This window comes from Epinephelus lanceolatus, chromosome 7 (assembly GCF_041903045.1).
Source record: "Epinephelus lanceolatus isolate andai-2023 chromosome 7, ASM4190304v1, whole genome shotgun sequence".
Taxonomy (NCBI): Eukaryota; Metazoa; Chordata; class Actinopteri; order Perciformes; family Serranidae; genus Epinephelus; species Epinephelus lanceolatus.
The window spans coordinates 3,755,270-3,777,655 of NC_135740.1; the positions used below are offsets into that span (position 1 = coordinate 3,755,270).

General features: G+C 40.9%; 1 protein-coding gene across 2 annotated transcripts; it reads right to left on the reverse strand.

Moving 5' to 3' along the window:
• Positions 1-4,241: 4,241 nt before the first annotated feature.
• Positions 4,242-21,205, reverse strand: atoh8 (atonal bHLH transcription factor 8). 2 transcript variants are annotated; one of them, XR_013491784.1, is made up of 5 exons: positions 18,958-21,205; positions 12,498-12,653; positions 10,016-10,207; positions 5,540-7,796; positions 4,242-4,895 (listed from the first exon to the last, which is right to left on the reverse strand). XR_013491784.1 is itself a non-coding variant. In XM_033633465.2 (4 exons), exons 1-4 carry the CDS (start codon positions 19,612-19,614, stop codon positions 4,890-4,892), a joined length of 1,011 nt encoding a protein of 336 aa, XP_033489356.1. In that variant the 5' UTR covers positions 19,615-21,200; the 3' UTR covers positions 4,242-4,889. The 2 variants fall into 2 exon arrangements, 1 of the variants encoding a protein (XP_033489356.1); XM_033633465.2 differs by lacking the exon at positions 5,540-7,796 and having other exon boundaries at positions 18,958-21,200.
• Between the last annotated feature and the right edge of the window lie 1,181 nt (positions 21,206-22,386).

Below are 22,386 nucleotides of genomic sequence, written 5' to 3' on the forward strand. Positions count from 1 at the left end.
GTCACCTGAAATGGTTTCCACTTCACAGGTGTGCCTTATCAGGGTTAATTAGTGGAATTTCTTGCTTTATCAATGGGGTTGGGACCATCAGTTGTGTTGTGCAGAAGTCAGGTTAATACACAGCCGACTGTGCTTTGGTCTGATGAGTCCAAATTTGAGATCTTTGGTTCCAACCGCCGTGTCTTTGTGAGACGCAGAAAAGGTGAACGGATGGATTCCACATGCCTGGTTCCCACTGTGAAGCATGGAGGAGGAGGTGTGATGGTGTGGGGGTGTTTTGCTGGTGACACTGTTGGGGATTTATTCAAAATTGAAGGCACACTGAACCAGCATGGCTACCACAGCATCCTGCAGCGACATGCCATCCCATCCGGTTTGCGTTTAGTTGGACGAGCATTTATTTTTCAACAGGACAATGACCCCAAACACACCTCCAGGCTGTGTAAGGGCTATTTGACCAAGAAGGAGAGTGATGGAGTGCTGCGGCAGATGACCTGGCCTCCACAGTCACTGGACCTGAACCCAGTCGACATGGTTTGGGGTGAGCTGGACCGCAGAGTGAAGGCAAAGGGGCCAACAAGTGCTAAACACCTCTGGGAACTCCTTCAAGACTGTTGGAAAACCATTTCAGGTGACTACCTCTTGAAGCTCATGGAGAGAATGCCAAGAGTGTGCAAAGCAGTAATCAGAGCAAAGGGTGGCTATTTTGAAGAAACTAGAATATAAAATATGTTTTCAGTTATTTCACCTTTTTTTGTTAAGTACATAACTCCACATGTGTTCATTCATAGTTTTGATGCCTTCAGTGAGAATCTACAATGTAAATAGTCATGAAAATAAAGAAAACGCATTGAATGAGAAGGTGTGTCCAAACTTTTGGCCTGTACTGTACATCATGTATGATATTCAAGAAGAAATTCAATCACTGGGAGGTTAGCCCATTACAAGGTTTAATAGTCAAGACTTTGATTTTTTTTAATTGTATGCTCCCAGCCTAATTGAAGAGTAAAATTGAATAATAATAATAATAATAATGATTTGTCCCAATTCACACTCACCTGTACACTGCTCTCTTGAAGATCCTTTGGTGACCTGGAGTAGCCCTCTCTTAGAGACTCCATGAGGGCTGATGCCAAGGGTGTAGGTTTCGTTCCAACATTGGGAGGGGACATATTTTACGCAAGGGGTATGGTGTTCCTCCGCCAGGAAAATCTGAGCATCTATTTCCTGCATTCTGGTGATATTTTTTCTGCTTCAGTTTAAAATGGAAATGTCTTTGTTAAATGAAATGCAAAATTCATGCACCTGGTCAAAACATACTGCAGTAAGGCTCTCGGACATTCTGTATTACTTTCAAAGACAGTAGAAAATTGTTCAGTTGATCACTATAAGCAGATGATTATTGACCTGAATGCAGCATTGGAGGCAGGGCCCTAATCATTCCCATTAAAGTTGCTCAGTGGCGCATGAAGCCAAAATAGCTCTAATTCCACAGTATGATATTACCTGGATCTTCCATATTATGGGGCCAATAGGGCAGGTTCAAGAGAGACTTACGGTGGCAAAGTGCAGCTGAGGGCCTAACTTCTGCTGGCCGAACAGCTAACTTCTGGTTTAGTGCTCTGCTAATTTGAATGGGGATAAAATGATAAACTCTTTCGGCTCTTCTGGATCTTTGTAATGTTATCAGATCAAATGGATCAAATCCATAGTGAAAAGAGACATTTTGCGGGGTCGTGATGCTCAAAAAAATGTATCCCCTGATTCTCAATGTAAAAGTCAATGGGAGAAAGTCTTTTTGAGCCCCATAATTTCATGTGATGGTGTAATTCCACTTTAGGTCTCTACGGAAATTGGCTTCAAAGCTCGGTGCTGTTCCTGGGGCTTAGGGCAAACTTCTGCATCCGCCTACAGGAAAATGTCATCTCTGGAGCACTCTATGTCAATATACATTTAAAATGTGTAATTCATACTTGTTTTCAAAACAATGGTTTACAGAGCTATCATTTAGGCTTACAGGTGTAAATGTTTATTGTTTTTTCTTTAGTGTAGCTTAAATTAAAGCTTAAATTTATAAGAAAGTAGGACAGGCATTTTTTTATTCTGCCTGAGCCTTTCCAGTCACTACTCAATACATAGACTGTTGATTTTCCTTATACTTAATATTTTGTATAAAGCATTAACCTCTGCCTGTTCATTCTGTACTACTTATAATGTATTCAGCCTCACTTTTCCATGTTGCACCTGTCTGCACATGGTCTGAGCCAAATTATGTCCTGTGTCTTTTCCCAAACACTTTTCCTTGACCTTCGTGGAAAAATCTTTAGGTCAAGAGAAGATATGAGGGAAAATTCAGAAGGACTTTATGCAAGATAGGCATAATGTTTATTTTCATGAATGGCTCAATGATGCATCACTTTAAATGTTTCTGCTGCAAGAAATTATATGATGGCATTATCTGCTTTCCCTTGGTAAATGATGGTCCAGTGGGTGCTGCCTCCTGATCCGCAGCACCTCCCACCCTCCTGAATACACACAAAATAAAATCAGTCCAATCTATATCCTGTGCATAGCTGAATAGCTCTGCAATGTTTTAACAGTTCCCTGCATTCCCTGATGTTTTTTTTATTAGTAGTATTAGTATTTTATTTTATTTTTTACAAAATGACAAAGTATAGAATATTAGACCCTCTCTGTAGTATTTTTGTCTTTGTCGCTGTCTTGAGGTGATTTCTCTGTCCCTTTAAAACACTATTCTCCAGTGGTTGTTGCTTCAGTGCAGCTTTGCCTGAGTTAGCCTACATAAATAAACTGTATTCCATTGAGTGTATATTTTAGTCATCTGTACATCTTTTGCGCAGATTAGACTACATTAATATGTTACTCTCACTGGCAATTTGCTCACGGGGCTTTTGTTGCACTTACAGTAGCATGGTGGTGACAGACCATTGTCTGTCTCTCCACGCCCATGGTGAAACACCATGACCCATAGATGATAGCAGAGAGACTGTAACAATGACCTGAAATGAAATGATTACTTATAACTTCAGTAAGTAACATGAATAAACAGCCTCATACTGCATTTTCGTTTATGGTGTGTGGTTTTTGCTGTAGGTGGGGCTCAGCCCCAGATTTTTGACAGACACGTGGGAGCTCAGGGAAGTGGAGGAGAGACAGACAGCAAACAGCCGTAGAGATGACGACGACTGCACTCCTTGTTGCTGTGCATGTACGCTTTGTGGGTATAACGTCCCTGTAACCAGGTGCGGCAACACATTTTGACTAATAGAGGCTGGTCTCAATATCTTTGGTTGTATAAAACCTCTTTAAGTCCAATGGGTTGTCAGCTATCCACTTGAACTAATGTTAGTTAGGTAGCTGTCACTGCACATACAAATATAAATGTTGAAAGCTTGGTCAATGTGGACATGCTACACACATTATTAGCTCAATTAGATTCATCACAATTCAAATGAGTTCATTTTACTGAAACCGTGAGCATCAAAGAAGATTGTAATTCATTCATATTTACTAGCCTGCTAAACAGGTGTTAAAAGGTGTTAACCCAACCTCTAAAGCAGTCATAAAGTCCAAACGTGTCCATTCCTATTCATATTTCTTTCATCTTTAAGGGTCTACAGATTGGTTGGTTGGTGATGATAGCTGCCTCTGTATACGTCACGTGTCACCAGATCAGTCAACAGCAAAATTCGATAGCAATAGCCAGGTTTCAACCTGTAGAAGTTAGTCACTATGCATATTTAAGACACAATATATAGAATTCAAACACTTTGCACTCAGATGTCAAGATTTGGACTTGTATCAATCAACAACTCTACTACATACCCATATATAGTTTTTCAACTGAAAGAAAGTGGTTTGGGGGTTAGTTATTCTTCAAGTATGAGGCAATAAACCTTATGATGGCATAATGTGTGAGAAAGATGTGTCGTTTGAAAGATGAGCAATTATGAGGCAGAAAGTTTCTAATAAAAAATGCCATTGAGTTGTATCCAGGGTTTTTGGAGTTTGTCCCACATGGTCAGGATATTTGCCCTTTAAACATTCTTCTATAAACCCTTCTGTCACAAGTCCCCAAATGGATGGCATATTATATCACTGCAGTAGCCCTTCAATATTTTTGTTGATCATAATGGTTTATTGTGGCCTTTAATATTAATATACCTGGAGAGAAATACAATGTACAGTCAGTTTTTTGTTGAAAAATCAACAGTGGTCAGTTTCTTTCAAATCTTTTTATTTGTACTGAATAAACATAACTGGCATATTTTGAAATATAACAGGCTTATAAACTATAAAACATCTACTATTAAAAACTGTTTAATGTATGAGCTGCTTAAACTGTTGTGAAATCTGCTGTTTGAGTTCAAAAGTTTGATCCTTATTTAAGTGACCAGACAAGCTTCATGCTGATAGCGATTTTACCAGCTCAAAGTGAGTGTTACCATGAAGTACATACTTAAACAGGGTATTGGCAAGGCAACAGTGGCTCCAAAACAGACCTGGAGCACAGCAATACAATGTGTGCAGCTGTATGCATAGTTAAGTGGAGGTTATTGCTGAGGGATTCCACGGGCTGAATCTTTTAGTCCCTTCGTCAGTTTGCATCTCTTTCGTTGATGGTGTGGCCTTAATGTACAGAACTTTCACAATTACACCTCAGATAAGTACTGATGTTAGTTCCTCTGCTAATGAGTGGTGAGAGCAAGTCATGACAAAAAAAAAGGTATGTTTAATGTTCTTTACGCTTCCATTTATTCACTTGTTCATCTTTTCTCTGATCCTCATCTTGTCATATGTCCCCTCCAATATTCTCCTTGTAGCTTTGTTAGAGGTTCATGTATTGGACCCATCCACTGTCGTAAGCTTCACTCCTGAAACACAAAAAGACATACGTCCATTGAAACAGGCAACTTTGATCCCATCTCTGCCTGTGCCTGGTTTCAGTTTCTATTGGTGACACTTTGAAGGAATACAGAAATATTTATATCACACACACTACTATAAGGCCAAGTTTGCACATCATGTTGTGAAACTTACTGGAGCTCACCAGCTTATTTAGAATTGATGGTATAGCTTCATTCATTCATTCATTTATTCATTATCCATAATCGCTTATCCTCTTAAGGGCTGCAGGGGGACTGGAGCCTATTCCAACTAAACTGGGCAAGAGGCAGGGTAAAGCCTGGGCACGTCACCAGTGAATCGCAAACAACCATTTATGCTCACGTTCACACTTAGGGGCAAACCTAAAGTCACCAAACCTAATGTGCATATCTTTGAACTGTGGGAGGAAGCAGGAGAACCCCACAGAAGGGCCACAGCCAACTTCTTGCTTCAAATCTAGAACCCTCTTGATGTGAGGTGACACTGCTAACCATTGCACCACCTTGCCGCCCATAACTTCATACAGTACATCAGAATTATGCACAATATTAGCATGTATTACTTACAGTATACATATTTACAGTGATATTGAAATGATGAATGAAACAGTATACACATGATTGTACATTACTGATAGTGTATGGATCGACTCAGAAGACTGGAGGCAAGGTTGTCTATTCTTAGGTTGTTAATATCATGGTTGGAATCTACAGGGAACAGAGAGGATATACACAAAGTGATCAATCCACATGATAAATGTAACCCTCCTACTGTGTTTTTAACTCTGTCTTGGGTCAATTTTGACCCGAACACAATAGGGGGGTTAAACCAAATAAAACCTGTCTGAAAGGAATTACCCAGCAGCAAATATCAACAAACACCAAAAAAACAACTGCTCACTGACAAAGAGGTCAAGGCCTTGATATTCCCCAGATCCCATTCTGATCGAGCATCCATAGGACACACTGGTACCCCACCTCAAAACCGTCAGGATTCAAAGGATCCCTGCCAATGCCCTGGTAGGAGACACCACAGGACAACGCAGAGGCCCTGTGTCCATGTCTCAACACTTCAGAGCCAAGTCCAATCCAAGGAGTCCCTTTGTGGATTGGGGGAACTGCTAAGGTACCAGTACATCCTATGGATGCTCAATCAGGTTGGGATCTGGGGAATTTGGAGGCAGTTTTAGCAATGTGGCATGGTGCACTGTTCTGCTGGGGGGCCACTGTCATCGGGGAGTGCTGTTGCCATGAGGGGGGTACTTGGTCTGCAATGGTGTTTGGGTGGGAGGAGCTGGGAGATATGGTTTAAAAATAATATGATCATATTTTTAGGCTATATCAGGATACACAATATAGATCACGATATTTTGAAATCTCCTTCAAAGGACTGTCGACTACTAAAATAAAAAATTATTAAATGAACTTCAGTTAAAATAAAGTTAAATAAAGTAGCTACTGTCATAATAAAGCCAAATATAGTACAGTTGCAAAAAAGGGAAATACCTTTATAAACTGTAATAATCTGCAAGTCGCACTGGTGCTCCATGGTCGCAAAATGTGACTAAATAGTAGCATGCTGGAGCCTTGAAGACAAGAAACACACCTCACCTACTATAGCTCAGCAAAAAATTATCTGGATGAGCAGAGGAATATAGTAATTTTATAAATTGCACATGGAAAAAAAACCAAGCCACAATACATTATATATATATATATATATATATATATATATATGTATGATGGTTGCACTTCCCAAACACGGGCAGTGATACTGCCCCTCTTAACAGCACACAGCAGCACTCCAGAGTGCTTATGCTGCCACAGTGTAAGCATTCTGGCACAAACTGGACCATACGTAAATTTTGAGCGCTATTGGAATGCACCGTTCATTTATCCAGAGCACCACACTCATGGAGTATCAGAGTGCACTCTGGGCACTCTGTCTGTGGAGAGCAGCAAAGCGTCGAGCAGAGTGAATCTGTTTTAAACTGTTGTTGTCTCTCCGCTAGCATGTTTTTAGGCTTGTTAACGCTACCTGCAGACTGGAGCTACGGCTAATGTCAGACAGCCTTCCACTACTTAGATTTGCAGCTTTTGCTGTTACTATAGTCTAGGGAGTCTTTCCTGTTATATCACAGTTGGGAAGGGGCCAGAGAATTGAACTGAACTGAACTTTCAAATCCAAGCATATGTACACATACAGCTAATTTTGAGCAGAAAAAAAGTTTTTACACACAATACGTGTATTGATGGAAATGCCTGTATTGACACTATGTGCTTCTACAACTACAATGTTAGTAGAAAAAACTCTTAGTATTGATATGATTGTAGATTGCTGAGATAAAAACATTTTCAGCAGCTGAGCTTAAAAAATTGCCATGACACTGTGTGAAAGACAGAATTCCTCTCTCTATGTGTAGTCAGTCAATCAGGTGATATTTGGGTGACCTCAGGCATAATAAGAATCAAAGTCACGATGAAGTTAAATAAAAAAAAAGTGTATTTTTCTTTCTAACTGTGCACACAGACTCAGTGGCTCTGAGAAAAATGCAAAAAACAATTCACTCCCCCCTCCAACACATATACTCTCTGTCTCTGTGTTTCCACCAGCTGCTGATGTCTGACAGGCTGATGATGACTGTGTTTTTTCCCCTCCTTGTTTCAAAGTATGTTGGAGCAGATGGCCTGGAGAGGCAGAGTGGGGGAATGTGTTGGAGAGACTGCTGGGGAATGTGCCAAGTGTGTGTGTGTGTCTGTGTGTGTCTGTGTGTCTGTGTGTGAGCACGCGCATTTGTGTGGTTTCAGTTCGCGTGCCTTCTCGCTGCCCTCTGCCCTTCATGGCGCCAGCTCCACTTCCCCTCCACTCTAAACATCTGGTGTCTGGAACTTTGAGAACACACACACACACACACACACACACACACACACACACACAGGCATGCACATAGAGAGAAACAGCCAGCCAGCAGGGAAAAAGCCCTCAGCTAGTTTACATTTAAAAGAGCAACATGACTGCATTAGTGTGAAGCTGGATGTGAAAGCTGTTCACACTGATTTTGTGTTATAAATGAAAATCTCTTCATCCAAGCTTACTCACTTGAAAATATATTCATTTATAACCACAATGGTGCTGAATGTATTCAGTGGGCCCTTTTGGTCATGCTCCTGTAGAGTTTTGTCAAAAATATGAAAATCACTTCTACTCATAGTAATGATTGTAAAACATAACATGTTTCCTAAATGTATTATTAATAGTTTTGTATTACTAAAAGACAAAAAAGGTCTTTGGGGAAATATCAGAAATGTTCCGTTTTGTCTCAGCCAACTGGAGGGCGTGTCCCTGTCTGTGTTTGACTGACAGCAGCTGGCAGGCTGCCAGATGCTCACACCATAGCAAACTCAAGAGGAAACAAAGTTGTGCTGTAGCCTACATCATGGGCTGACAAAGGTCTGTCTCGATAATTACGTTATCTACTTATCCTATGGACATGACCGTGATCATTATGTTAACCTTAATATTACCCATTGTGTTTATATATGTGTTTACATAAGAATGTCACCAGTATTTAAGCCAATATGATGCCAAAATGATGCATAGTTTTTCCCAACCATTATAAAACTCCCTTTTTTTCTTTCCACCCTGCCTACTTGCACGAATCAGAAGAAAAATAAAACAGCACTTCAAACACAACACAACATAGCTTGCCAGTAGCCTGCAGCTGCACTCTTGAAATGAAAAAGGCCACTCTGTAAATCCACCAGCCAGAGTTTCACACACATTCATTAATTTGTGCAGCCAGCCACGATTAAAACATCTACCGCCACATTTTGATTTTCTATTTCGGAGCTGGACTGTTCATGAGATGCGCTTTTGGAATATATATACTGTTTGGGTATCACTGCTCCACATTCCCACAGTGCAGATCAAATTCTGGGCACAGATGGAGCAGCAGAACACCAGATGCAGTGAAAATGAAACTTGACCGTTCTGTGGGGTCTAAAAGTTTACTTTCACTCACAAACAGCTGCTCCTCTCATCCATCAATTTGATCTGATCTGATTAACTTGGCTCCAATCGACAGATTAATTTAAACTAAAGAAGAAGTCCACCTGCACTGCATTCACAGACCCACAAAAATCTTGAATTTAGAGAGGAGACACTGACTGATACACAAGGACATACAGGTAAGAAAAAAGAAGGAAAGTTAGCGAAAGTTTGCCAACTTAACAAAATGAGCTATCGTGCTCACAAGAATCAGATAGATAAGGTCACAGTGACCTTAACCTTTGACCTTTGACCACCACCTTTGAATTCTAAGAGGTTTATTGTTGAGTTCAAGTGGACATTTTTGCCAAATTGTGTGTTGTTGAGATATAGCGTTCAGCAGAATGAGACAGACAGACAATCGGAAAACATAATGCCTCTGGCCATGGCTATTGCTGGTGCACAGACATGAAATACATAATCACAGTCTGTGTTTAATGACGTCAGTGCCATCACGTCATGGTCTTAAGTCTCTTAGTTGTGGAAAAGACAAACATACATATTTAGTTACAGTTTTCATTAACTAACACTGATTACTTTCATTAAATTAACACTGGTGTAGTGACTTGTTAAGCAAGCCAATGTGCAAGACAAGACGCATGTTTACATTTCAACATTTCTTTGCACTTTGGGTGAATTTGCTGTACTACAATGGCTCACATACTACATTCAGTACAATGCAAATTTCCACAGCGCTAATTAACACAGTAGCTTAACAACAAACAAAAGGATGGCAAAGTAAAAATGATAGGAATTAGTGAGTAAAAACAGCATTTTGTTAAAAATGTGTGTGATGGAATAGGTGCTGTAGACATTATACATTATACTGAATTTATCAAGACAATAGGTAAACATGGAGAATGTGTTTCATTTGTATTAACAGCAAATTAAAACAGGAGCTGGTCAGAAAGCTAGGAGGCTTCTTACTCAAATATGATGGAACATAACTATAAATCAGAGGAAACAGAAAAGGGACCTGATCCATTTGTTTCTTTCTGTAGCTTAGGCCCTAGTCACTATTTAAGAGTGCATGTTATATAAAGAATGAGTGCAGCCTTACCTTCCTCTTCTTGCTCCTCCCCTCGGCCTGCAGGGTCCTGGTACACTGCTCCACACACTGCGAGAAGTTCAGACTGCTGTGGTCTGAACTGTAGTCCAACTCAGCCAACTGAGCCAGAGACAGGATGTAGTTGCAGGCTATACGTAATATTGCCAGCTTGGATAGCTTTTGACCATAGGAGTAACATGGCACCTGGAGAGAGAAGGAAATAGAGGGATGTGCTTGATAGATTCTTTTTTCTTTTAACATGTTTCATTGGTATGCATTAGCTAACATCTATATTGCAAAAGATATTAGTGTGTTTTGCTTCCCCTCATGATTTGCACATTGATAGTTTTAATTGTAATTGAGACTATTAATTAATGTAAGCTGAAATATCCCCTGGGTAAAAAGTAATTCTATACAGTTAGTACAACATTTATGTACACTATGCATGTCCATACAAATTCATTATTGAATGCTGTTATAAGATAAGATAAGATAAGATAAGATACACCTTTATTGATCCCATAATTGAGAAATTCCAGTGTTACAGCAGTCCAGGAGAAAGAGTAAAGATTTCAAAATTAAACTTAAAAAACTTAAATAACTAGGCATGCAGATAAGTACAAAAATACAAGAGACGGCGATAATAACAATAACGATAATAATAATAATAATAATGAAAATAATAGGAAGTGGATAATAATGAGCAGCAGTGAATGAAAATGAGCAGTGGATAAAGGGAGCACATCTAGTGCAAGTGATTGTAGAAAAAAGCTCAGCGGTGAGCAGGAGCTGCTGTAACAGGCGTCCGCACTGGGGGCGCCATCTTGTATGTTATTCTAGCTGTTATTCCAGTTATACCAGTAAGCTACGCTGTATTGTCTTTGAAGTGTTGTTTTATTTTTCTTCTGACTTACGCCAGGTAAGCAGGAGTAGGGAGAAAAAAAAAAGAGAATTGCTCTGCCCAAGTCTTGTAGCGTGCTCCAGGAATTAATCCTCAAACACAAAAATGAGTTAGCATTTTAGCACTCTCTGTTCCCTCGTCTTGAAGTCAGTGGGTTTTTTGAAAGGGTTTTTGGTTAGATGCCTTAAAAAAAGGTCTGTAGTTAACACAAGCTTAATAGACTTTCACATTTTGTTCTACCACATATAAGTCAATAGGCACCCGACTCATGAGTTTTGAAGCATTCATGTGTTTACAAAAAAAAAAGGCAGTTGGCAACAACTGGCTAAATAAGACTATAGAACGTCATCACACCAAACATGGCTTTACAGCCGTATTGTGGTGGCAACAATGAAGTCATGTGATTGCAGTGTAGTTTGTTTATCACCTAATGCTAGCTTTTTACTTCTGGTGATTGCATTTAGGCTTCAAAAATATTTAAAGTGGTGTTCATTTGTGAAGATTACCTTGCTGAAACAGAGCGTTTCAGTATCATATAGGTTTGTTTGCCAAAGATCTTATTTTCTGCAATAATCCATAATTCAATGGAAAAATTCCACTGGCTTTTAGACGAGGGAACCAGGGCAATTCTAACAACTGGGTCGGCCTACAGAAAAATGTAATCCCTAGAGCCCTCTATAATGGTTAGGAAACCCCTGCTGTTTCTTCTGGTATCATCATGTAAACACAACAAGCAATATCAATGTCAGCAAAATGGTCGTGGTCATGCCTATATATTGTACAACAAGTCAACTAGAGCTTCCACCAGTCAAGTTTCTATTACAGTGTACGTCCATGTTTGTGAAAATATGGATGCTTCACACACCGAAGAGCTGTACAATCAGCACAGTTTCAAGATTAGTGTCACCAATTCAGTATCTGACCGAATGTCTCCTTCTGTTTCTGAGATATGACGGTGAGAAATGGCAAGAAAAGTATTTTATGCAGAAAATTATGTCGCAGTGAAGTTGACCCTTGTGTCTTTGGATATGAAATGGCATCACTTTCAGTTTTTCCTATTTGACATCTGTGTGAAGTTTTGTCATAATCAGCATAGGAATTCTGTATGGCCAAAAACATATTTTGTGAGGTCACACTGACTTTGACCTTTGACCACCAAATTCGAATATGTTCATTTTTGAGTCCAAGTGGATGTTTGTGTCAAATTTGAAGAAATTCCTTCAAAATGTTCTTCAGATATCGCATTCACGAGAATTAGACAGATGCAAGGTCACATTGACAATGACCATTAACCTTTCACCACAAAAATCTAATCATATCATGTTCACAAGAATGGGACAGACGGATGGATGGACAACCCAAAAACATAATGCCTCCAGCTGCAGCTTTCACCAGTGTGGAGGCATAAAAATGAAACTATCATGACAGGTCTACTTCTTCTTCTTGTTTTATTTTCTGCAGTGCAGTTAGTATCTGCATAACGAGGCCACCATCAACATATTTGTTGTTGTTTACTGCATGTGTACAGTATGAGTATAAGCTTGTACATAATTGTTGTTTGTGTGTGTTTTCAGAGAGGACTGTGAATCTCACCTGCTTTCTCAGGGCCTCGAATGCAGCACTAATGGTGTGGACACGGGTCCTCTCTCGGGCGTTGGCTAGAAGCCTCCTGGTCTGCTGGATGGCTTTAACCTCTGGAAGACGCCCAGGTCCATCACCACTCACCCCAGCCCGCTTCCTGGTAGACTCCTGAGAGCAAAAGGACTTTTGTTTTTTCGGTTTCACTGAAATTAACAGCAAAACGCTTACTGAAACTGTCCTCTGAAACAGAGACTTTTCCTGTGTTTGGGGGGGTTAACGGCATCGAGTCATGCTGTGAAGCCGCAAGCAGTCAAGCTCCACTGGTGCAAGTGTTTTTCCACAGCACCATACAGAGAGGTAAAGCTTGTTTACCTTGATGACTAGATGATGTGAGGTGTGCTAGTCACAGACCACAGTAGCAGCCTGTCACTTGTAGTGCTTCCAGCTCACTGTGGTTGTTTCTGTTGGCACTGTTACTCCCTGCAATATGTGAAACTCATCCACTGACCAAACAGCACAGACTACGTCAATATCTGCTTGATTATACCTGTTTCTGTTCAAGATTAGCACTATTAATGAAGCTCTGCTAACTTGGTGAAAAACACATGGTATTTCTTTCTTCACTAAAACAGCATCCTGCCTGTTCATCAGTGGATAGCTTTTACGGTGAACAGCAACAGAATGGGTTTGCATTGGCAGCAACTTAACACAGCTCCGATACTGTTGAAAGCGATCAGTAAAATCAGGCTGTCTGCAGTCTCACATCAGAGATCGGAGACTGCAGACAGATCACAGGAGTGAGACTAAACTCCAAACCTCAAACATTCAGTTCAAAGCTGCAAAAGAACTGAGAGCTCAACACAGAGAGACTTTTTTGTAACAAAGAATTCTTCCTAGTCACTGGAATAGTCACATAGCTGTACAGACAGTGAGGAGGACATCACAGGGTGGCAGTACACAGAACCACAGCAAAGCATCACAGCTATCCCCTGCTGGCTTGGCACAATGCAGGTAATGTAGAACAACTCTGGCCCATAGGAAAACCCTACCGGATGTAGAAGGCAGCAGTTCATCACTCAAACCAAACCCTGACAAACACCTCACCATCATCTTTCTTTGGATCATGTGCACACAACTACAGCAAATGTTGAAAAAAACACATTTTAAAATTCATTTTTAGGAATATATTATTTATTATCTATTACAATTAATTTACAATTACATGCAATAAAATTTAAGTTCATCTGTTTGAACCAGTAACTAATGCCACTTTGACACTGCCTGTTCAAGGATGGAATAAAGAAATACTGTGCCGTGATGCTGCCTTGCAGTGCCACAGGGGGTAGCAACAATGCCGAAACATTGTCTGTATAAACAGCACAGCCAGGGGATGAGACCATGGGCAGAGCCTACCCAGGACCTTACGCCGGCTCTGGATAGAGCTGAGTACACAAATAGGCTTCATTATAACACGCAGGATTCCCAGACAAAGCACTTGTCTTTTGCGGGACACATTTTCCCCACAAATACAACATGCTAATGTTATTAGCACAAGCCTATAACATTTTAAATTGTATAAATTAGCCTAGCAGCTAGCAGAGATTTCCTCTACTCACATGAAGCCAGGAACAACAGCAACATTTAACAAAGGTAACGTAATGAAATTTGGCTCCATTACAACTCATAAGGTTCACTGACAAATCAATTGTCTTATACTTAACACATTTTCCAAACTGATACAAAAAGTTAAAATTATTAACAAGCCTATAGCATTTTACATTGTATAAATTGTAAAAATTGTATATGAAGCCAGGCTAAATCACACACAAGACTTAAAATGCCATGGTGTGGGGGCTTTATTGTTCCACAATTTATTGTTTCTTATCTGTAAAATAAAAGTAAACAAAAGCTTTGTTTCTACTGAGGGAAATGGTTATCAGCTTACAAAAATAAAACAGAGGTTTGCATCACCTTTACTTGTAGTTACATTTCTAGGGAGGTGCCACGTAGGTTAAAGTAGGCACAGCGTCGATTTGATGCATAAGTATAAATACTGCTTTATGTGTGCGACCCACCACTGGCGATTTAAAAAGTTGCTCTTAGCAGTTAGTGGCTAACTCAAAGAACAAGAATGGTGGCCGTAAATGTCTAAAAATTGGAAAAACAATGAGATTCGACAGCTCCTACCCTCTGAGCAGAGGAAGATCAGCTGCCATATAACAGGGACGTTTTTTATTGTTTATAAACACTGCTGACAGGTATGTTTTATGTCACACTAGACACCAATGCTGCTGGGTTACATGAATGACCCAACAGCATTGGTGATGATGCTGCCGTCATTTGCTTCTGTGTAAAACCCCAAAAGAGGCATAAAGAAGGGACTTTGTAGCTGCCCTATGGTGCCATTTCTGTGTAAAAAGGGCTTCAGTCTCATACTGGCCCTATTTCAAGGTTCTGTCACAACTACTGAGTACTTTTTTCTTGGACCTGCTCAATGTACGACTGATCCTTTCCTTGTTTTGTTCTGTCATTTCTTTTTAAGAAATGTGTCACCACTGTGTTGGCAGATTTTTTTTTTTTTACTTTAAAACAAGTACGTTTTTTTGACACAGGGGAAGAGGATGAATACAGATGCCTGAATGAATATGGATACACAAGTCTATAGCTTTCAATCATATTAGATGCCAGATGTTTTCAGTGGGTCACCAGAGTGAGTCAGTCAACCATTTACTCTTGAACCTGTACTGACACACAGCATATGTTGTCATGTGCAGTTTAACAGTGATTGAACAGTCTTTATATTCAGGGTTCCCACACATTTTCAGGGTCAAAATTTCAAAACTTTTCTGTGACTTTTCAAGTCATAACAGAATAACAAAATTTCCACAACCATACAGCAACAGAACTGCATAACATACATTACTCTGAAATCCTCCAAATGTTAATTGTATTATTATAGGCAGTCTGAAGACACAGAGCAGTAGAGCTCCCAGAGTCATTTGTTAATTTGTTCAAAGAAAAAAAAAAGAAAAAAAAAAAGAATGCTCTGCACCTTTTAACTCCCATGCTCCACTTTCAGAGCGGTTAAAACAAAACCACAGTGCTGCACCAAGTGACAGGTAAACGCCCCAGGCTGCCCATGTCAATTGCCCCAACTCGAAAATTCAGTACAAATTAAAAGATGTATGGGGGCCAAGGTTAGGGATGCACCGAAATGAAAATTTGTGGCCGAAGCCGAATTGGACGAATACCGAGTACCGAATACCATTGTTTAGTTTTTCATTGGCCCAAGTTTAAATCCATTTCTATAAGCCTTGTTTAATCACTTTTTTTTTGTCAATATAATTTTTACAGTGTTGTCTATGAGAAATATTGTCTATAATAATTAACTGCAATTCAAATACATTTCGCATGAATAAAATAAAAATCAACCAGCCGCCCTCCTCCCCTGACAAGTAAAGAACAGTACCTTCTTTACTTATGAAAGTAAAGAACAGTCCCTAAAGTGCGGTGAGGTTTGTGGGCCATTACCTGCCACAAAGAGAGAAATGTGAACAGCTTGTTTCTCCTCTGACATGTCACATACCTGAGTGCCGCCACGACTTGGCTGTCCAGGTACTTTTGGGCAGTTATGACGCCAAGAAGAGGACATTATTGGAGCCAGACTTCTCCGTCGCCGGTAAGCCTTATCTTGCGCCGTATTTGACAGGAATGCATTCCTGTCTGTGTCTGTGACCCCCATTCAACCCATAACCGGCGGGATTCGCCTTTCCTTTCTGCTGCTGGTTGAAATCTGTACTGGCACAGCGTGCTGAATGACTTATTTTGCTTGCACAAAACTATTTTTAGTCGCAAATGCGAGTGCGGTGACGGACAGATTGCCACACTGCCGACATTTTACTCCGTCTGTCACCGCACACTGTTTGATTGTGTTATCGAAACACGCTGCTATTATTCGGCCTTGCTTTTAACTTATTCCACCGAATACTGAATGTGTGGGTTTTTTTGCAATATTCGGCCGAATATATTCGGTTACCGAATATTCGGTGCATCCTTAGCCAAGGTATAAAAACTTTGAGATTCATGACCCTACAAATTAGATCATACTGTCACACCATTATTTTTCTTGCCCCACTTGCCCCGCATTATACAAACAGATTCAAACTCTATTCAAACATAACTCCAGCAAGCTAGGAAATATGGAGAGAGAGACGGAGCGTGGGGAGAACATGAACAAATTTCAGTGAACAAAACGTCAGGCATTGATGCATCGATATCAGAGCTTTGTTACATCAATAGCTACAGATGATAAATTTGCATTAATGTTACATTATGTGGAAGGTTATCCACAGAAGATTGCCCTAACAATTCCACTAAACACAAAATTCCAAAACAAAATTCCATGACTTTTCCAAACTTTCGATGATTTTACTGATTTCATGACTTTTCCAGGTCTGGAAAGTGTAACTGTGGGATTTCATGACTTTTCCTGGTTTTCTATGACCGTGGGAACACTGTATATTGAGGATGGGCAGATCCCCACCAGTAATTGATGTATTGAAACTCCAAAGCTATTAATTTGGTATCAGTGAATGTGAAATTCAAAAGTACTGATAAATAATGCTGATGAGTAGGCTACTACCCATCCCTAATTAGCACAACACGTGATAAATTACCTCTAATGCACACAGCACTTAATCACAGTTGCACAGCCATAACAAACATCTAACCATTATTGTCATTACTCATTAAAGGTCCAGTGTGTAGGATTTAGTAGCTCTGTCAGTGAGGTTGCTCATTGCAGCCAACTGAAACTTCTCCCGTGTGTCGTATTCACAAAAACACAAATAGCCCTATCTAGAGCCAGTGTTTGGTTTCTCCATTCTGGGCTACTGTAGAAACATCATGGAGGATTCTTGGGAAGACAAGCTGCTTTGTATGTAGATATAAACATCTCATTCTAAGGTCACGTGATTACACGCTAATGAAAACATAGTTATGAATATTATATTCCATTTCTACAATGGACGAATTGAAAATAACAAATGAATTAAAGGTGCAGTGTTAAGGATTTAGGGGGATATATTGGCAGAAATTGAATATAATCCACTGGACTTTCAAATCTATTCGTTATTTTGAATGAATCCATCAAAACCCATACACACACATATATATGTATATGTATATATATATATATATATATATATATATATATATATATATATATATGTATACGTATATATGTGTGTGTGTGTGTGTGTGTGTAAAACACAGCAGGGGCTGTCCATATTAACATTTTAATCTTGATCTGATGAAGGTCCAAACATATTGCATTGTTGTTGTTTTTTTAAATTGTGTGCTAATTTGTCCTTTCGATGCACCCTTACTTGTAGTCAAGCCACTGTGCAGCTCTCTGCTTCATGCAGCTGCAATGATTGAAAAAAAAAAAAAAAAATAACAACGCCATTGCCCTCCAGAGTTCTCGCGAGAGCACAATTTGAATTTGCTTAGCGAGTCACTCTGGCAATCAGTAATGATGCTCATTACCCATGCTGTTGGAGCCGAGCTGCACCAATCTAGACTTGGCTTTTTCTCTAAAAGAGGAACAGAAGACTGCGATCGAATCTTTCCTTTGCAAGAAGGACGTTTTTGCTGTTTTGCCAACCGGATACGGCAAGAGTCTAATCTACCAGTTAGCTCCGCTGGTAGCTAAGCGTATACGTCACCCTGTGTATTGTTCTGATTGGTCACAGTGTTATCCAATTGCGTTCAGTGATATTTACAAATGCATGCTTGGTGCCGCCCCTCAAGTTGGGCCATTTTCATTACTCATGGCCAGACCCTAAATCTTTCTAAATTTGGGTCTGGATTTCCATGGTACTTTTGAATGGCTCCTTTCACTTTAAAAAAACTCCCAGACAGCTCAGGTGACGAGTCGAAAGTAACATGCACCTTGTATAAAGTGTGAGTGAGTTTAAGCTCCCACCTACAAGCTGAGCATACAGGTGCAGCTAATCAGACTGATGTCTGCGGGCACCCACATCGTCAAGCCAGCAAAGCACTATACTGGAGTGAGCAAGTCACCACAGACATACACTGGTAATTAGTACTTTGCCTTGTTAACATGAACTTCAAAACTGTTTTAAAATACAAAATAATGACATTCAAAACATGCGATTAGAAACGCGATTAATCACAATTAACTGTTGAAATTCAGCCATTAATCGCAATTAAAAAAATTAATCATTTGATAATATAGATACATAGATAGATCGATAGATAGATAAATAAAGTCAGTGTCCCAGACAGTCAGTGTCTAGGACTTAGTATGTTAAGCTGATTCGCTGTTTAATTTTCTGTCAATTGACTAATTAAGTTATCATTTCAACTCTAATCTCTATATATAGATATTCCTCCAAGGTAATATTTCTCAGAACAGGTTTCTGTTTTTCATGACACTCCACACATTCACCTTGGGAGACTGGACGTGGGGCTCCACATGTTCATGACACTGGGAGGTGTGGGAGGCTCTGGGGACAGGTGGAGCTCCGGTTTGGCCTGACAGAGATGGCTCCAGGGAGAAGGCCCGGTGGCTGGGTGAGTGGCTGTGGCTGCTGCTGGTTGGTGTTGACAGAGGGAAAGTGGAGCGCAGGCCCAGTTTGAGTCTGTTGGACAGAGGCTGGGAAATGGCTGTGGGCCAGTGGGAGATCTCAGAGTTAGAAAATGGAGATGAAGGTAACTGGGACAGTTTGGAAGTGATGGCAGGTACATTAATGCCAATTCTCATGTCTATGGCACCACTCTGAGCTGAAGCCACGTTGCCTTCTGGTAGTCCTGACCCTAACCCTGTAGTACTGGCCATCCCCTCCTGTGACATCATCAGCTGTCTCTGTAATGGAGCCAACCTGCTGACACTAGATGCTTCCGTCTGGGTGTCATCTACTGAGTCCACATCCGACATGTTTGCTGGGTAGATTTTCGTCCTTTCAGGCTCGGGGCCACTGAAAAGCCTTTTAGGCTCCCGAGACTTCCTCTTGAACTTCTTGTTAGTGTCTGGCACAGAGATCAGGACTGGGTCTTTGCTAACAGACCTATTCCAGGTATTACACAGTGGATGAGGGTTCTTCATTTTCAGACAATTAGTGTAACCGACAAACAAGTGAAGTGAAATCACTGTTAACAAAACATTTAATTTTCAACTATGCAAAACGCAAGTGAAACTGAACTATGTGTACTGAATGCAAAGTCTTCAGGAGTGTCCAACAAAATGTTTCAATTCCACAGTCACTCACTATGTGATTGTCATCTCTCTAAACTTTCACCTGCTGGGAGTATTTGCTTCATTACTATGAAAAAGTCAGAGTGGACTTTTATGTTTCTGACAGAACTTTGGGTCCCAGTCCATGAAACGTTCAAATTCATAATGTACACATACTTAACCAGCCTGAGTTTTGCCAATACTACACGAACCCAGCAAAAAAACAACAACAAAAAAAAAAAACAACTACCTTCCTGACAAACCTTCAGCTGCCAACTGTGTAACACAAGCTGTCCAACTGCACTGACAGAAGCTGCACAGCCATGTGTGTTACTTTAACTTTACCAGCAGATTTTCTGTGGCTCCACTCTGTCTGCATAACAGCATCCTGAATGATCCACATTAGTACACAAAGCTGTGTAACATCTGCTATTCCACACAAGTCGTCCCTCTGGACGGAGACTAGCAGGGAGCTTTCCTCAGCTGTAAAGCTTTCTTTCTGTGAGGGCAGTCCAGGCCTATGCCTCAGAACTGGGGTTACAGTGGAGCTGTCTGAGCGTGGCTCCAGTCAGTCTGCATAGCAGCACTGTGAATAACCCACACTGATACACACACTGAGCACAGATAGGCTGTAGTGGAGCTGCAGCTGCTGGACCAAATAATGGGAACAGCACATGAACAGGATGGCAACTATTCAGAGGACTCCAAATGCACTCACACTATTATGTTATAGATATGTTCAAGTGAAGAGCTCACAAACAGCTTACTGATTTCACATAAGTTTTCAAAGCAACCAGTGGGGACAGAATCTTATTGGATTGGTTACAGAAGTGAACAAAAACTGGGCCTCTTGTCACGGGCTGTGACATCATATTCCTTCATCTACCCACAGAGGAACATGAGTGACTTTCTGAACTCCACCAAACTGCGGAAAAAGAGTGACAGCAGCCGGCCAGGGCTCGGCTGTCAGCAGTAAATGACAACTGAAGTCTAACGTTCCTTTTCTAGGATGATAATGTCCCTACACGCTGCCAAGGTACCGATACATCCTTCAGTGAAGCTCACGGTCCTTTCTTGAAGAAAGCTCCGGTCTGCGAAACCCGGATATCTGGCACTCAGTGAGCCGGCTCCACGGGTCTGACTCGATACAGTTAGTTACTGCTTATCCATATGAATCACAGTCATTGGTCCACAGGCTGTGTCTTCTGAAGGGACACCGGCAGGTCGGCCCCCGTCCCACTCCGTGTCTCTGTGTCCCGCTCCGTGTCTCCGTGTTCTGCTCAGTGTCTCTGGTTCCTGCTCTGTGTCTCTGTGTCCTGCTCCTGTCCTGTGTGGAAACACAACAGCGCGTGCAAGGCTGAGCCTGCCGTTGGACGACAGGAAAGCTCAGTGGTTCCAAAGCAGAGGGGGCTCGCGCTCCTCTAACTCTGCTGGCGTCTGACTGGCTGGAGCTCTCTCGAGCCTCTCTCCCGCTCTCTCCCTCACGCACGCTCGCACACACACACACACACACACACACACAAAGAGAGAGCGAGAGAGAGAGGCACACACAAAGAGAGAGAGAGAGAGAGAGAGAGAGAGAGAGAGGAGTGAGAAAGAGAGAATTTCTTCTTCTTGTTTCAGCCTTTAGTTTTAGCAGAGATGATACTTATGCAAAGAAACAAAGTCATAGAGACGGCTCAGCAGCGCCACCTGCTGACATATAACATATAACTCCCCGTTATATGGCAGCATATTGCCTGTTTGTCCAGGTTCTCCAGCTTTCTCCCACAATCCAATTAGGTTAGGCTAATTGTTGACTCTAAATAAAAATAAAGGTGTTGTCTATGTTTCAACCCTGCAATAGTCTGGTGACCTGTCCAGAGTGTACCCCCCCTTGCCCAATGATGTATAGGGATAGACTTCAGCACACCCACAACCTTGTATCGGAATAAGTGGGTACGGAAAATTAATGAACAAACAATAAAGGCTTACTCTTTACTAACTGACTATCAACAAGGTTACAAACAAGTGTTAATTTGGTTGATGAGAACTATGACAAAAACATTTCTCCACAACCTCTTTTCCCTGACAAAACAAGACAGTGCGCTAAAAATAGATCATGATAATACAAACTAAGAGAAATCTATGTTTCATATTTGTTGATGAGATGAGAACTGACGAAAATGTTAGTGGTGGACTATCAGAAATTAAAAACCAAGAGCAGCCGTGTTTGTTATCATCTTCAAATGTGGCTTGAGTAACAGGCTGGCAAACTCCAGTAAATAGGCTAGTCTGTGCCAGGATGTTTCACTAGCCAACAGAAACACTCACACCAGAGCGGCATCAGATTTATAATAGATTAGTGGAGTTTGTTAGTTACAGTGGTGGCTGTTAGCAGTTAGCTCCGCTTATTAACTGCTAAACGGCAGCAGAGCAAGCAGCTACTGGCCACTGGACTTCACAGTTGATCCACCCACTCCACTCAGTCCGGACTCAAGAGGGTTTATGGGCTGATGCTGTTTGACAGGCAGGTAGGAGGCTCAGTTATCTGTGAGTGCTGTGCTGTAAGTGCAGTCTGCACTGAGATATTTTTCTCTGACAGAGATGGAAGTTTAGTTTTAATTACCAACTCTGTGAGAGGACAAGAGTTTAAAACTCCAG

Coding starts and splice junctions, on each gene's coding strand:
- atoh8 (XM_033633465.2), bottom strand. CDS start 19,614: ATGAAGAACCCTCATCCACTGTGTAATACCTGGAATAGGTCTGTTAGC. Junction 12,654..18,957: donor CCCACGTCCAGTCTCCCAAG/GTGAATGTGTGG, acceptor TTTTGCTCTCAG/GAGTCTACCAGGAAGCGGGC. Junction 10,208..12,497: donor TCGAGGCCCTGAGAAAGCAG/GTGAGATTCACA, acceptor TTCTCTCTCCAG/GTGCCATGTTACTCCTATGG.